The following is a 12,244-nucleotide window of genomic DNA, read 5'->3' as shown; positions in this document are numbered from 1 at the left end:
GCTTATTCTATACAGTGTGGCTGACTACGTTATTAACTAATGGTGGCAAGAACTGTGTTTCTTCCAACACAAACACAAACTCCCCACCAGAAATTACTGAAAGAGCCATTCATAACGATTGATTTTGCTAAGATATGAAGAAATTACAGTGTCTTTCTGTTCAGAGCCTACTGGAGAAGTCTAGCGGCATATAAATCATTTTTCATATGGACATGAAAAGCAGCACTATCATGATAAACATCAGAGACCGTGCTGGAGTCCAAGTTTCACTGCGAGACAAATTCCACATTCAAATGAAGATGTATATCGCCGTGCCATGACACCGGGCCAAAAACATTACTTAACCGCCATGTCAGAGTGCCGTCATAGATCAAAAGGATTGGCACCAGAGGTTAAAATCCTGCAATGCGCTCACTGATAATATTAAAAACTCTGTCAGTGATCTAGCGTCAGAGCATCAGTATTCATTTCAGTTCAAAGGCTGTGGCATTGGAATCCCCCAACAGACACCCCATTACTCACTACAGTATGTCAACGAATGAATCTCATCTAACGCTGAAAAGCAGGCACGAGTCCAGTATTCAGAACGTAGGGTTCCTTTCTCCTCACAGTATATTTAAACTTCACAGACAAGTTCTCCTAATATTTTCTTTAATATCTACCCCCCCCCCCTTAGCATGTGTTGAGCAAATACTTTTGTTTCCGCTAGCTGAAGCACAAACAAAACCGAGCATGTCTGTCCGCGAGAGTTATGGGAGCTGCGTGGGGGTGGCGGTGAGGGATGGGGTGGGCGGGACCTACGCGGTGTGAAGAGGCTGTCTGGTGGCGGCGGGTCCGGAGGTCGGCGCCCGCTCCGCGGCCTGCCTCTCCTGGGTCCTCCGGCGCGACGGCTGGTCCCTCTGGAAGGGGTTGGCGCCCGGCTCCACGCGCCGCAGGGACCCGCCCGTGCGGATGTACACCTGCTCCGGGGCCACCTCCTCGCAGCGGCGCCCCTGGAAGCCAGAGCGACACACGCAGGTGTGCGGCCTGCTGCAGGAGCCGCGGTTCAGACACGGGGGCTGGCAGTCGGCTGTGGAGAGGGAGGGGGGTGGGGGGGGGGGCACAGACAGAGGGAGAACGTCAGCAGGGTCATGTTGGAACGTGCGCTCCTGAACAGGGAGGAGCCCCAGACAGGGCCGACAGGACATGATCTCACGGCTATACGCGCCATAGCGTTTCAGGTTCAACCCCGGACTATTGGTTGGATGTCTCAGCCCGGAGGGGCTGTCACGTTCAATTTCACCTCAGTCCTTAATGGCCCGGTTTAGACTTGAATTGCATTTGATCACTCACAGTTAACCATTATCCGATTCCTCCAGCTCCCTTGGCTGCGGGGTTAGTCCTGCTGGCTGGCGCTCCTAAACCTGGCGGCTTCCTACAAATACCCTCACAGTTAGGTGGGCTAACAGCTTAAAAAGGTCATAAAAGTAGAACATAAAAAGTGAGGGAATAGGAAACTGGATTCCGGAGCCTAGACTGTTACTGTAAATGCCTCACACTTCATATATGGAATGGCGTGCGGCAGACATATCCCCTTTATTTGACAAGCAAACCAAATCAGAGGAGGTATGTTGTACTTGTCAGCTCCTTTTCTGAAGGATGGACAGACAATGTTTATCAATTGTCTGCAAATACAGTGAGAGCGTTGAGGTAATTTCATGGTCATGGCAAAGTAATCCTTCTTCACACAAACCGCCCGCACGCCCCTCCCATCGCACTCTGGCTACTGGAACAGTATTCATAGACCTGTGGGATGCCATTTCGAGCAAACAAGCTCTCCATCTTGTGACACCGGTGCATGTAGTGGATGGCACTCCAGAATTTATGACATTGTCCTCAAACAGTAAATCGGGCCACTAGCCTCTGGTGGCTAAAGCAAACAGCAGTGCTCTGTCAACAGCGCTGGAATGCTATTGACACAGATGCCGTGGACAGTGACAGATCGCGAGGGCAGGAAGGCGGTCTGTCTGCCGGCTTCTGTGTTTGGCAGTGAGGACCGAGCCAGGCAGGCTGAGGGCCCCACTGGCTCCTATTGGCCTACGGTACCTGCCTTCCTGTTATTGTGATGCTCAGACCCTCTGGGTCCAGTTTGTCTTTGGTGGAACAGACTGCATGCAGGGTTGAGGCCCAGGCAGGCGGCCACCCTGAAGGACGAGACCGTTAGACCATGATCTAGCTTCAGTTATTTTGGTCTAAGTGGTCTCTAATTGTAGCCTAACAATGGGCATATTCCCATGAAGAAAGACCATTAAGAGCATGGTTTTGGATTCAGAGCCATAGTCTTCACGATGACAAAAAGGGACAAATTGGGAATCCGGCAATGGACCATGACCATATTGCCGTAGTTAATGGTGAGCCATATTCAATTTGAACCCAACAAATTTGCAAGGCCATTTATTTTTAACTGCTTGGAGGAAAATGAAGCCCTTTCTGATGAAGTGTACTGTACATAGTCAGGGAAATGTACTGGCGGACTCGTATAACTTTGGTATGTGATCCGAGTTTTCCACCATGGGATAAAATAAGAACTGCTTGGGCTTGATTTGGCAAGGAGTTGAATATATCATCCACTAACTAGACTCGGGGCTGGCTCGGAGCCATCGCTTTCTAGTCCGGAGTCTGCTTCACCTCAAGGGTTTGGGGATGAAGTACAGAATCCATCAGTACAAAGAATCCAATGACATTATAATGGAGAGTTGGGCAAAAGTGTGAAACCCCACTCTCCAACCAAACTGTCTGATTTGTAATGCAAACAAATCCATTCATCTCACGGAGAGTGGCCCCAACGACGGCATCGTGGCTGATATGCGTCACGGTACGGGGCTCCGGTATGTGGTGTGTGTGTGTGTGTGTGTGTGTGTGTGTGTGTGTGTGTGATGTGACCCTATTAAGTTCTGTGGGCCAACAGGGACACAGTTATGGCACCAGACGAAGACGCATTCCATCATGTGTTGACAACAGCGCAGGCAGGTCCCTGACTCCCAGGCGTGTGTTCCACATGAAACCAACTTGTGGCGGAGTGGCCGCCCGCCTGGTCCCCTGCTCATGCAGGCCTCTGCCCTATTCAACACAGTCGCAGTAATTGCTGTCGTGCAGATTTGTCTCGCACATCATTAAAACTAATTGCCTCACATTCCATCCATTTCACAAATATGTGGTGTAATTATTGGGCAAATCATAATAAAATACTAGGAATTCATTTGAAAAGGACTAATAGAAATGGGAAACGTTCCTGGCATGGAGCGTTTTTTCCCTTCGTTATGAGACGGAAAGGACAACTCCATGTCCGGGCCAGTCGTCTTAAAAGAGCATTTATGTTGGCAAGTCTGGATCTGCACTTCTAGTAGAACAGCACAATACTATGAATCAGCAATAAATCACATTATCTATTCTACATTATAGTAGAACTCAGGAATAACAACTCACAATTCACTTACTTATGGCGTCTTGGGGCTTAGTGTGCAATGATTACCAAATCAAGTACTTTTTCTCTGCTTTGTTCTATCATTGCATCTGTGGAGTTATTTGAGGACAAACAGAGGGGGTTCCTACAGGAAAACAACCCTGAACAAATCCATGACAGCTGAGCTCCCCTCAAAATATCCATCTCCTTCCAAACAACATTCAATTTAAGGGCCAAACTATCAGTCATTCTTTAAAAACAGACCACAAAACAGATTTTATTTCATTTTTAAAAGGTATGAGTGTTCTTGATTGAATTTGTGGGGAACTGCATGCTGAAACTCTGTCTGCATATTAAAACAACCCTGTGCCTTTATTAGGTAAGTCATATTCATAAGCGTCCCAGTGGGTCATAGTTACCTATTAGAGGCCTGAGTCTGACAGTGCACAGAGCTGAAGAGCGCCCTCTCTCCAGCCCCCATTACACACTAGACTTCCATTTCCATTTCCAGCAAGGCTTGTCTCTTGTCCATTACTGTCCTCTGGAGATTCCTCTCTCCTACTCTAAGTAATACAAACCATCAACCCCTTACAATCCTCTCATTCAGCCAGGGGCAATTTGAAACCAAATATTTGACATAACTCAAACACATATTATAAATCCCCCTGTTTTCCTTCATAGGTTGACAATACTGCCCCAGCTAACTCGATATTGGGACATTTTGGAAATAATACCAATAATGAGCGGTGTAATCGTGATAATCTAGAGGGGCGCTCAGCGGGGGGAGGAGATTATGTGCCATTATGAGATTTAGAGGAAGAGAGACGTTGTGAAGATTGGGAGGACATGATAAAAGACTTCCCTACCGAGAGTCTCAAAATCCTAAACACTGGAAATAGAAACAGAGAACCACAATAGTTCAAATGGAACTTCTCATGCATTTGCTGATGCAGAAAGAATGTTGATGCAGCGGTGAGTATAGCTAAACCTAACGTGAAGTGAAACCGCAGACAACCAAACCTGGGAGCTTCCAAGAGCCCAGACTTCCAGGGGAGGAGTAGTCGTGAAGGGATACGCAGGCCTGTCGGAAGCCATTAAACAGGTCAAGTGTACAGAGTTGTGGAAGGCTACAGATAAAATGATGAGGACGTGGGAATAAAATAGTGCCAATCAGTTCAAGTGGAAAACTAAATTAAAGAAAGATCTATTAAGAATTCCTACAATCACTTCTAGACAGTTTTGTTTCAGATGCTCATCTCTTTTGATAATACATAGTCATAGACATAGTCTTTCCTTTTCAATGTGTTTAGTGTTGAGGATTTTATCTCATGTTTGTGGCTACATTATCTCATGTTTGTGGCTATTATCTAATGTGTGTGGCTATTATCTAATATTTCCTTGGGCAGCAGCAGATGTGAATCATCCCTGAATTATTAGACCTCCGTCTACACGGCAGTGCTGGTCTAATCACAACCAGCAGTCAAAGCTCAATACTGACTGATGCTTTATTTTCCCTTTGTGGTAGATCCTTCAGGGGTAATATTTCACAAAATGGAGGTGTCCCTTTCATACCCAAGCACTTATTGAGTCTCACTGCGGTTTCTCTAGCTAATACAGTAGTTAGAGTGCCTTCACTCTGCCCGCCCACCTCAGCTCGGTGGGAGGATTTAGTTAACCTGCGGCTGACCCATGACATTGTGTACATTACTTTTAGCCACACTATATTGCGCCTCCTCCGAACCCTCAGCCTCACTCATTCAGGTTTTAATGAGCCACATGCTGAGGCATTCTGGGGGGGATTTCTGCATCTGGGGGTGGGGTATGCCCGGCCCAGCCTGCTACGTGTAAAGCTGACTGAATGCAAACTGATGTGTTCACCAAAAAAAAAAAAACACAAACTCTCTACCCCTCAGGAGGATAACACCACAACAGCTTCCATATGGCCCCGGGGCAGAAGAGCGCCTGATGTGCAGCGAGATGGGGCCCTGCGTAGCCCTGACAGGGCTGTGGCCTGCATGAGGGAGTGCACCGGTGGGAGCGGGTGTTTACTGTTTAGTGTTGCAAAGTGGAGCTAACGCTGTCAGTCAAGCCCGGGATCTTTCCGCGGCGCGGCGGAGGTTCGCCGAAGGGGGAGGAGGAGGAGGAGCAAGCCCCCGGCGGCTGTTGCGTCACGCGGCGAGGCGCGAGGGGAGAGGGGCGGTTAAGCGGTTAAGACGGCGTTCAAGAATGTTCCGACGTGCCCCTCCGGTTTACCACTGTAGGAGCGACGCGGCTCCTCTCCCCGGTGGCCCCGCGGCAACATAAACACACAAACAGAACAGCGGACCCCCCAACTCCTCATCTGCAGGAAGACATCTAGGATGAGAGTGCTGATTCATTCTTCTTTCTTTTTTTTTTTGCAACGCTGTCTTCCATGGTAGCAATTGGAAAAACATGCGTCAGACTGGGCCAGAACACGTCCCAATTGCCACCTACAAACAGTCAGCAGCTGGAGGAGCAGACACAACTCCTGGTTTGTGGAGACAAATTGGGAGCGACCAGCCCAGGGAGGTGCTAATGATGGCCTCTCGGACGACGGCGTGTGTATTGATTACAGGATCTGTCTAATGGCCCATAAAGCTCTCCAGGCTGCCAGGGAGAGTTATGCCCCTGAACTGTGAACTGTGTGACCCCCTGCTAATCTCCGCCGGGCCTGTAAAAGTGCTGAAGGGTTACACGGCTGTCTGTGTAGCGATTACTTCAACCCAGACTGAACAACGTCACCAGAGAGACCAATGCTTTTTAAAGGCCTTGCTCAGCTCTTGTAAAAAGTGAAGGTTTCTTGGGGGACTTGATCTTTATCAGAAGCATAGGGGAGGTCTACAGTTCAGTGTAAAAAAACAACAACTCTATTCTACTTTGTTCTGTGCTTTTTCAATGTTCTACTCTCCTCTATTCTCGATCTGGGTCTATACAGTACTTGGTGGATTTTTTCTGATCCAAGGGACTTAGAGGCTTATATGTGTGATGCTATATAGATGAAAAAGCATAGAGGTGGACATTTTCCATACAATATTGGCTCATAACCTCCTCTATGCCTCATATCTGATTCTTCCATAAGGGTAATGCATTTAGCAGCATGTGCTTTTCAAATAACTCTATGAACAGTAAAAACCCTGTCTGCCTATGAAACCCCCATACAGGTGACTTGGCATATACGGTCTTAATGAGGATGAGCAACTGGCCAAATTCCATGTAGTCAATGGAAAAGTGTCAGATTCCATTATACTCTTGAATTTACAATGGTTTGCACCTAGAGAAAGACGTTTCTTTTAAAGTGCAGTTAAACTGGGAAATTCAAAAGCAGCACAGAGACAGAGATCTACTGGATTACATGAATGTGAAATGGTATTTCAGAGGGTAACTGTTTTGGAGGCCCCCGTACAGTAAAGCGCTCCCACGTGTATGCCCCCCGCACTACACCGGCTGTGAGACACATGTTGCGGTGAGGAGAGGAGGGGAGAGAGCGCATTAAAGCTGCACTCTAGTCTCGCTCCCGGCATGATCTCCCTTGCCTCACGCCCCGTCCCCAAACTCAACTTGATCCCCAGAATTTGACAGGTCCCCAATAACTCCCTCACGAAAGGTATGTGGTTTCACTGGCCTGGGTAGACTCCTCTGGGGCTTCGCAGAGATACTGTGAAAGAGTGTGGACAGAATGTTCTTTTCATTAACTTCTGTAAATGCTGGGATGAACGAGGGATTATCAGATGAGGCAGCTATAGTACAGTAGAGCTCAGGAGAGCAGCAGAACCAACATGAAAATGAGATGATCAAGATGACTGGGAACATTGTTCTCCACACCATGATAAAGAATTTCTCTTCTGACTGAACCGAGATGCTGACATGAGCCAAACAAAATGCCCGATTATGAAAATACTTCTTGTCAAAAACAGACAGGCTGGACAAAGATCAGTCAGGAGGAGTGACATCACTGTTTAGTTTTATTTCTGCTTTACCCTCTCATTCCATTCTTCTCTACACGACGACTCATCCACCAAACTATGTCATGTTATGTGAAATGAGGTAACCGTCAAATCTTGGGCAGCGCTGGAAAGCCAAAACATACATGATTCCAACGGTGTCTCGGTGTGTCCACACTGGAAGACTTTAATCTAGCTCAAACAGCGGGAAGGATATGATGGAATTAAAGAAACATTCTATGCAGGACATTTTTGTTTGGAAAGAGGGAGAAATGGCAAGTGAGGGGGAAATAAAGAGAGAGAGAGAGAAAGAGAGAGAGAGGCAGACTTTCTGCATGAAGAGTTATTTTAGGGTTGGATGGGGCCCTGAGCGGCACAGCGGGCCAAAGAAAGCTGGACGGCAATCAAAAAGAAAGTCCTCTGTCAGTCACTGGCTGCTTAAGAGGCTGCAAACAACTTTATTTCTCTCTGTGAGTGATACACCTTTCATCTGCGGCCTCGGAGACGGCCATAGGCTTAAATCAAAGAAGATAGAAGCATCGAAGAGCCTTTCACAAGATCACACTGTCAGGGTTGGTTGTACTCGTCATACAGGTACACGTTCTGGTGCACTCTCTTCCTTGCCCTACCCCAGGTACAGCAAGGGAGGAATCCAGAACTCTCTCAAAGAACAGACTGAGTTCAGTCTTTGGACAATGACCAATAGGCTTAGAGAACTGTTTTGGGAGGTTAGATTGGCCACTCAGAACCGGCCTTCACTGTGGGGAATCCTCCTCCTGGGAGAGGCATTCAGCCCCTTAATTCTCTCGGTGTGCGACAGACCGTGTCATTAATCCAATTAACAAAGAGACCATGTCCGGACGAGAAGCCATCACAACCCCAGTGACTCTGATGCATAGCGACCCCGGCAGTAAGAGATGCCAAGGACCGGTCCACTCTCAATGGCCAGGGCGAGTTCATCTTGTAATCCCGGCATGCCAAGACCAGCGTGTAAACGCATGTAGTGCAGGATTTAAATGCCAACTTTGATAGGTGAGAAATTAAAGCTAGGGAACCAAAAACAAACACCATAACATCAGACCTGAGAGCTCATTATAGAGTCAGGACAGCTCTGTGTGTCACCTTGTATCACGGATACAGTCGCTAACCAAGCCATAGGATGAGCACATAGAGGAGAGTGAGAGCAGGAACGCAGTATGGGACAGTTGATTATGATGGCATAATAATGAGACGGATGTGGACACGTAGTGCAGCATACTACAACAGTATACTGTAATAAAACAATCATGCATTGTACGTTGTTCATTGACTGTAAACCCACGGCGAAGGATTCTGAATGAATGAGTTGCGTCTGTCCAATCGGGTGCCATTCTCCTGTTCGTACACATCAGACATTCTGTTTCTCCTTTGATTAAATAAGACGGAGGGTTGGCTATTTTGGAAACAGGTTTATGAGGCTATTTACGATACAAAGCCAAGGAATTCCAGTAATCCCATGTTGTGCTCTCCCTCGTCTCGGCCATTACTGTTCATCAAGGTGCTCGGCATTCCCAGCGCTTACCATTCCAGCCTCATTTCCTGACTGACTGACCCGCCGGGGAGGTGTTTACTCATGCTTTTGTTTCAGAACTTCAAGCAAGAAGCCATTCAAATATTCAGCGATTGGAATCGCTTAAAAATGACATGAAAACTACTGCACATGATGATTTACAGTTTGTAAATATCCTATTTGCTTGTCCATGCACTCGAGTCCCTTGAGTCCTGTAATATCCAAGTTTCAGAAACAAATCCTTTCTACCACAGTGTATACTGTAGAGGCAGATTAGGTCTCGTTGGTACAGTACAATAAATTTCCCCTCAACATGGTTTTAGTCTGTTACTACGCTCACACCAGCCATTTCAACAGGCTTCCATGCAGAATACACAATCATAAGCACTGCAGTGAGACAGTTTCGAAAGCAACAGATTGTCCAGGCATGTCTAAACACAGCAGTCTGTCCGTCTGTCTGTAGATCTGCATTATCAGCCAGACGCGGCGGTGGCTGGGCCACGGCCTTCCGCTGCTCTTGATCCCAGTGACGGTTATTCTTTTTCTCGGTGAACAGATGTGAATCTGGAAACGTTATTGAAGGAATGACCCAAAAAAACAGATGCACCCTTTCAGCCCAGCGGAGGCTTCAGGCCTGCCTGTAAATACGTATGATGGCACACGGGGAGGGGGGCTCATCAAATACGGCCACACTTGCACCTGGCTCCACTTTACGCTCCAGCCAACCAAAACAGACACATCATGGCAACCATCAATAAAACCAATGGTTTGAATAGACCATGTTGATCAAAGGTTCAGAGACAGCGATCAAAGCCGGATTGAGATGTATGTTGATAATGCACTTATATCATACACTTAAAGTATGTTTACTCCACCAGTCACTAAGTTACTAAGATGACGTTACGCAGAGACAATTACTGTAAAGGAACAATGTTTTTTTTTCTTTTACTCTTGTTCTTGTTCTTGCGACCTGTGTAGGAAAGCAAGCCTGCGAACCATCCTTCTTGACGTTTACAACAATGTAGACAATGCCAGACCTCTGCAGCCCAGCACCCAGGACAGGTCTAAACATTTAGCAGCCCCAGACACACAACATGACACGCAAACTCAAACCCATTTAAATCCTACTTGGTAGGCTTTAAATCCAATACATACTGTACGCTCCACCAGGCCCAGACATAGACCTTTTATTTATTTTTTTTATAAAGAACTCTGTTCTTAACTTCTAACCTAGCTATGCATTTTCTTCTGGACAACTCTCAAACCAGTTCTTGTTATATATGTGTTCTGACCTCAATCTGACTCAATAAGGGGATATTGTTATGAAAACAGAGACACCAGCCCCCCCCCCCCCCCCATTCCTAGGTGAAATTCACAACTGACAGATTTAATATCAGACATTACATCCAATTCCTTCAGCTGCTGTTTGTTTTTACTTAAAGCAGTTGACAGATATGTCCCTTTTCTTACCCCCACTGTGAGCATGACCCCCCCCTCACCCTCCCCCCATCCTTCTAAAGCAGCCAACACGGACATGGCTAGGGTCTGGAGCATCAGATAGCGTGATAGTCTGGGGAGGGGGTTCATCACCATGGAGGTCTGCCATGTGGGTGGGGGCGGCCAGGGCAGGCTGGGCTGGTTTTTGGGGGCTTGAGTTGGCACCTGGCCTGCCTGGGGCCCTGCTGTGGGGTGCCGTCAGCTGATGGTACCTCTATTCACAGCTGGGTGAGGGCCAAGCGACTAACACACACCAGATGGCGGGAGGGAGAGACCTGGCCTTCTCCGATGCTCTGCTATGTTTAACATGGACACTTTAGAGGGCACGTGTTACTTTCAGATAGGCAGGGAAATAGATTGGATTTGGGTAACTCCAGCTCCGTCCTAAGTAGTTCTCATGTGGGTAAGTATATCTTTAGCTGGGACTTGAGAAAAAGGGTCAGGGAATCTGTGGCGTGTGGGAGGGACATGGAGCTCATTAGGAAGCTGTGGCCAAGTGTTCTGTGTAATCTGTGCAGGAGAGTTGATTGACTGACCTCTTCGATGAAGCTATATTTGATGGCCAAACCACAACAGCTACTGGAGGACTGGTGTGTGTGTGTGTGTGTGTGTGTGTGTGTGTGTGTGTGTGTGTGTGTGTGTGTGTGTGTGTGTGTGTGTGTGTGCGTGTGTGTGCGTGTGTGTGCGTGTGTGTGCGTGTGTGTGCGTGTGTGCGCGTGTGTGCGCGTGTGTTTGTTTTGTTTTAAAGACAGAGAGAGAGAGAGAGAGAGAGAGAGAGAGAGAGTGTGTGTGTGTGTGAGGGTACATAGGGGAAAGAAGTGAACTGTTTTGGTACAGAAATGTGAGTTTTGAGTGTGGGTTTCACATTCTGGGCTCATAAAACTTAAAGATAACTTATTCTAAAACGGCTCCTCCTATAACCTGTTATTTCTGTCTGCAACAAGAGTGGTAAAACAGACAACTGAATGCAATGACAGACAGACTGAGGGATTGCCTTGATACATACTGTTCAACCACAGGACACATATAATGAAGACTTCCACCCCCTGCTAGTTCCTGAACCGTTAACAAGCCACATACTGTAACAGTAAAATGCCAAATGTCAAGAAAGTTACAGCGAAAAGCACAGTAACACTTCTTAGCTGTTAAAATTCTGCCGAAATTGCACTTTAAAAAGTGGCCAATTATTCACTCAGGCCGGTATCTGCCATTCTTTTTTGTAATTATATAGCAGTTAAGGTATCCAATATTGCTGTGGTCAAATAAAAAAAAGGGCAGTTACACCCGTAATTAAGAGCTTGTGTCAGACAGAGCCAGATACTAAGCACTGGTAGTTTCCATGCAAGGATTCTAAATGAAAAGAGTAAGCAGCCTCGCATGGCAAACATGTCTATGAGGGCTATTACACTCTGAAACCATTCACCAGGGCTATTCCACTTGACAGGTCATTAACCAACATTCAGGCTCGTTGTTTTGCAGTCCGACTTCATAAAGTCCAAACTCGTAAAGGCTTCCCCTCCGTGCCCCCACCTCACGAGTCTGTTTCCTCTTTCCTCTGTCTTGATCAGTTGCACCCATCCAGACCCCATGCAACCCCCCCCCACCCCCCCTGCTGCCTGCCAAACATGGCTCCCAGTCAGTCAGTTCCTTCACACGGTTCTCACGCAAGAGGACAAACGGCTAACATTAATGTGGATAGAGAGTGGATCCAAGTATGACTATTACCTAGGTCCTATGATGGGAGTGGAATACTTACGTTTGATACAGCGGTTTGTCCCTGGAGCCATCACCCAG

At 47.1% G+C, this 12,244-nt stretch overlaps 1 protein-coding gene across 1 annotated transcript in view; it reads right to left on the bottom strand.

The window, feature by feature from the left end:
* Nucleotides 1–12,244, bottom strand: part of LOC311309240 (latent-transforming growth factor beta-binding protein 2-like) — an 87,785-nt gene that overhangs the window by 72,090 nt on the left and 3,451 nt on the right. Inside the window, exons 2-3 of the mRNA XM_084438423.1 lie at nucleotides 12,207–12,244; nucleotides 802–1,069 (exon numbers count right to left, since the gene is read on the bottom strand). The exon at nucleotides 12,207–12,244 is cut by the window's right edge and continues 36 nt beyond it. Coding sequence (XP_084294549.1) covers nucleotides 802–1,069; nucleotides 12,207–12,244 — 306 coding nt within the window. The remainder of the gene's footprint in view (nucleotides 1–801; nucleotides 1,070–12,206) is intronic.

Source organism: Borostomias antarcticus, assembly GCF_949987555.1.
Source record: "Borostomias antarcticus genome assembly, chromosome: 5".
NCBI lineage: Eukaryota > Metazoa > Chordata > Actinopteri > Stomiiformes > Stomiidae > Borostomias > Borostomias antarcticus.
Note: the sequence above shows the minus strand (reverse complement) of the source record. Positions and strands in the feature narration are given on the sequence as shown.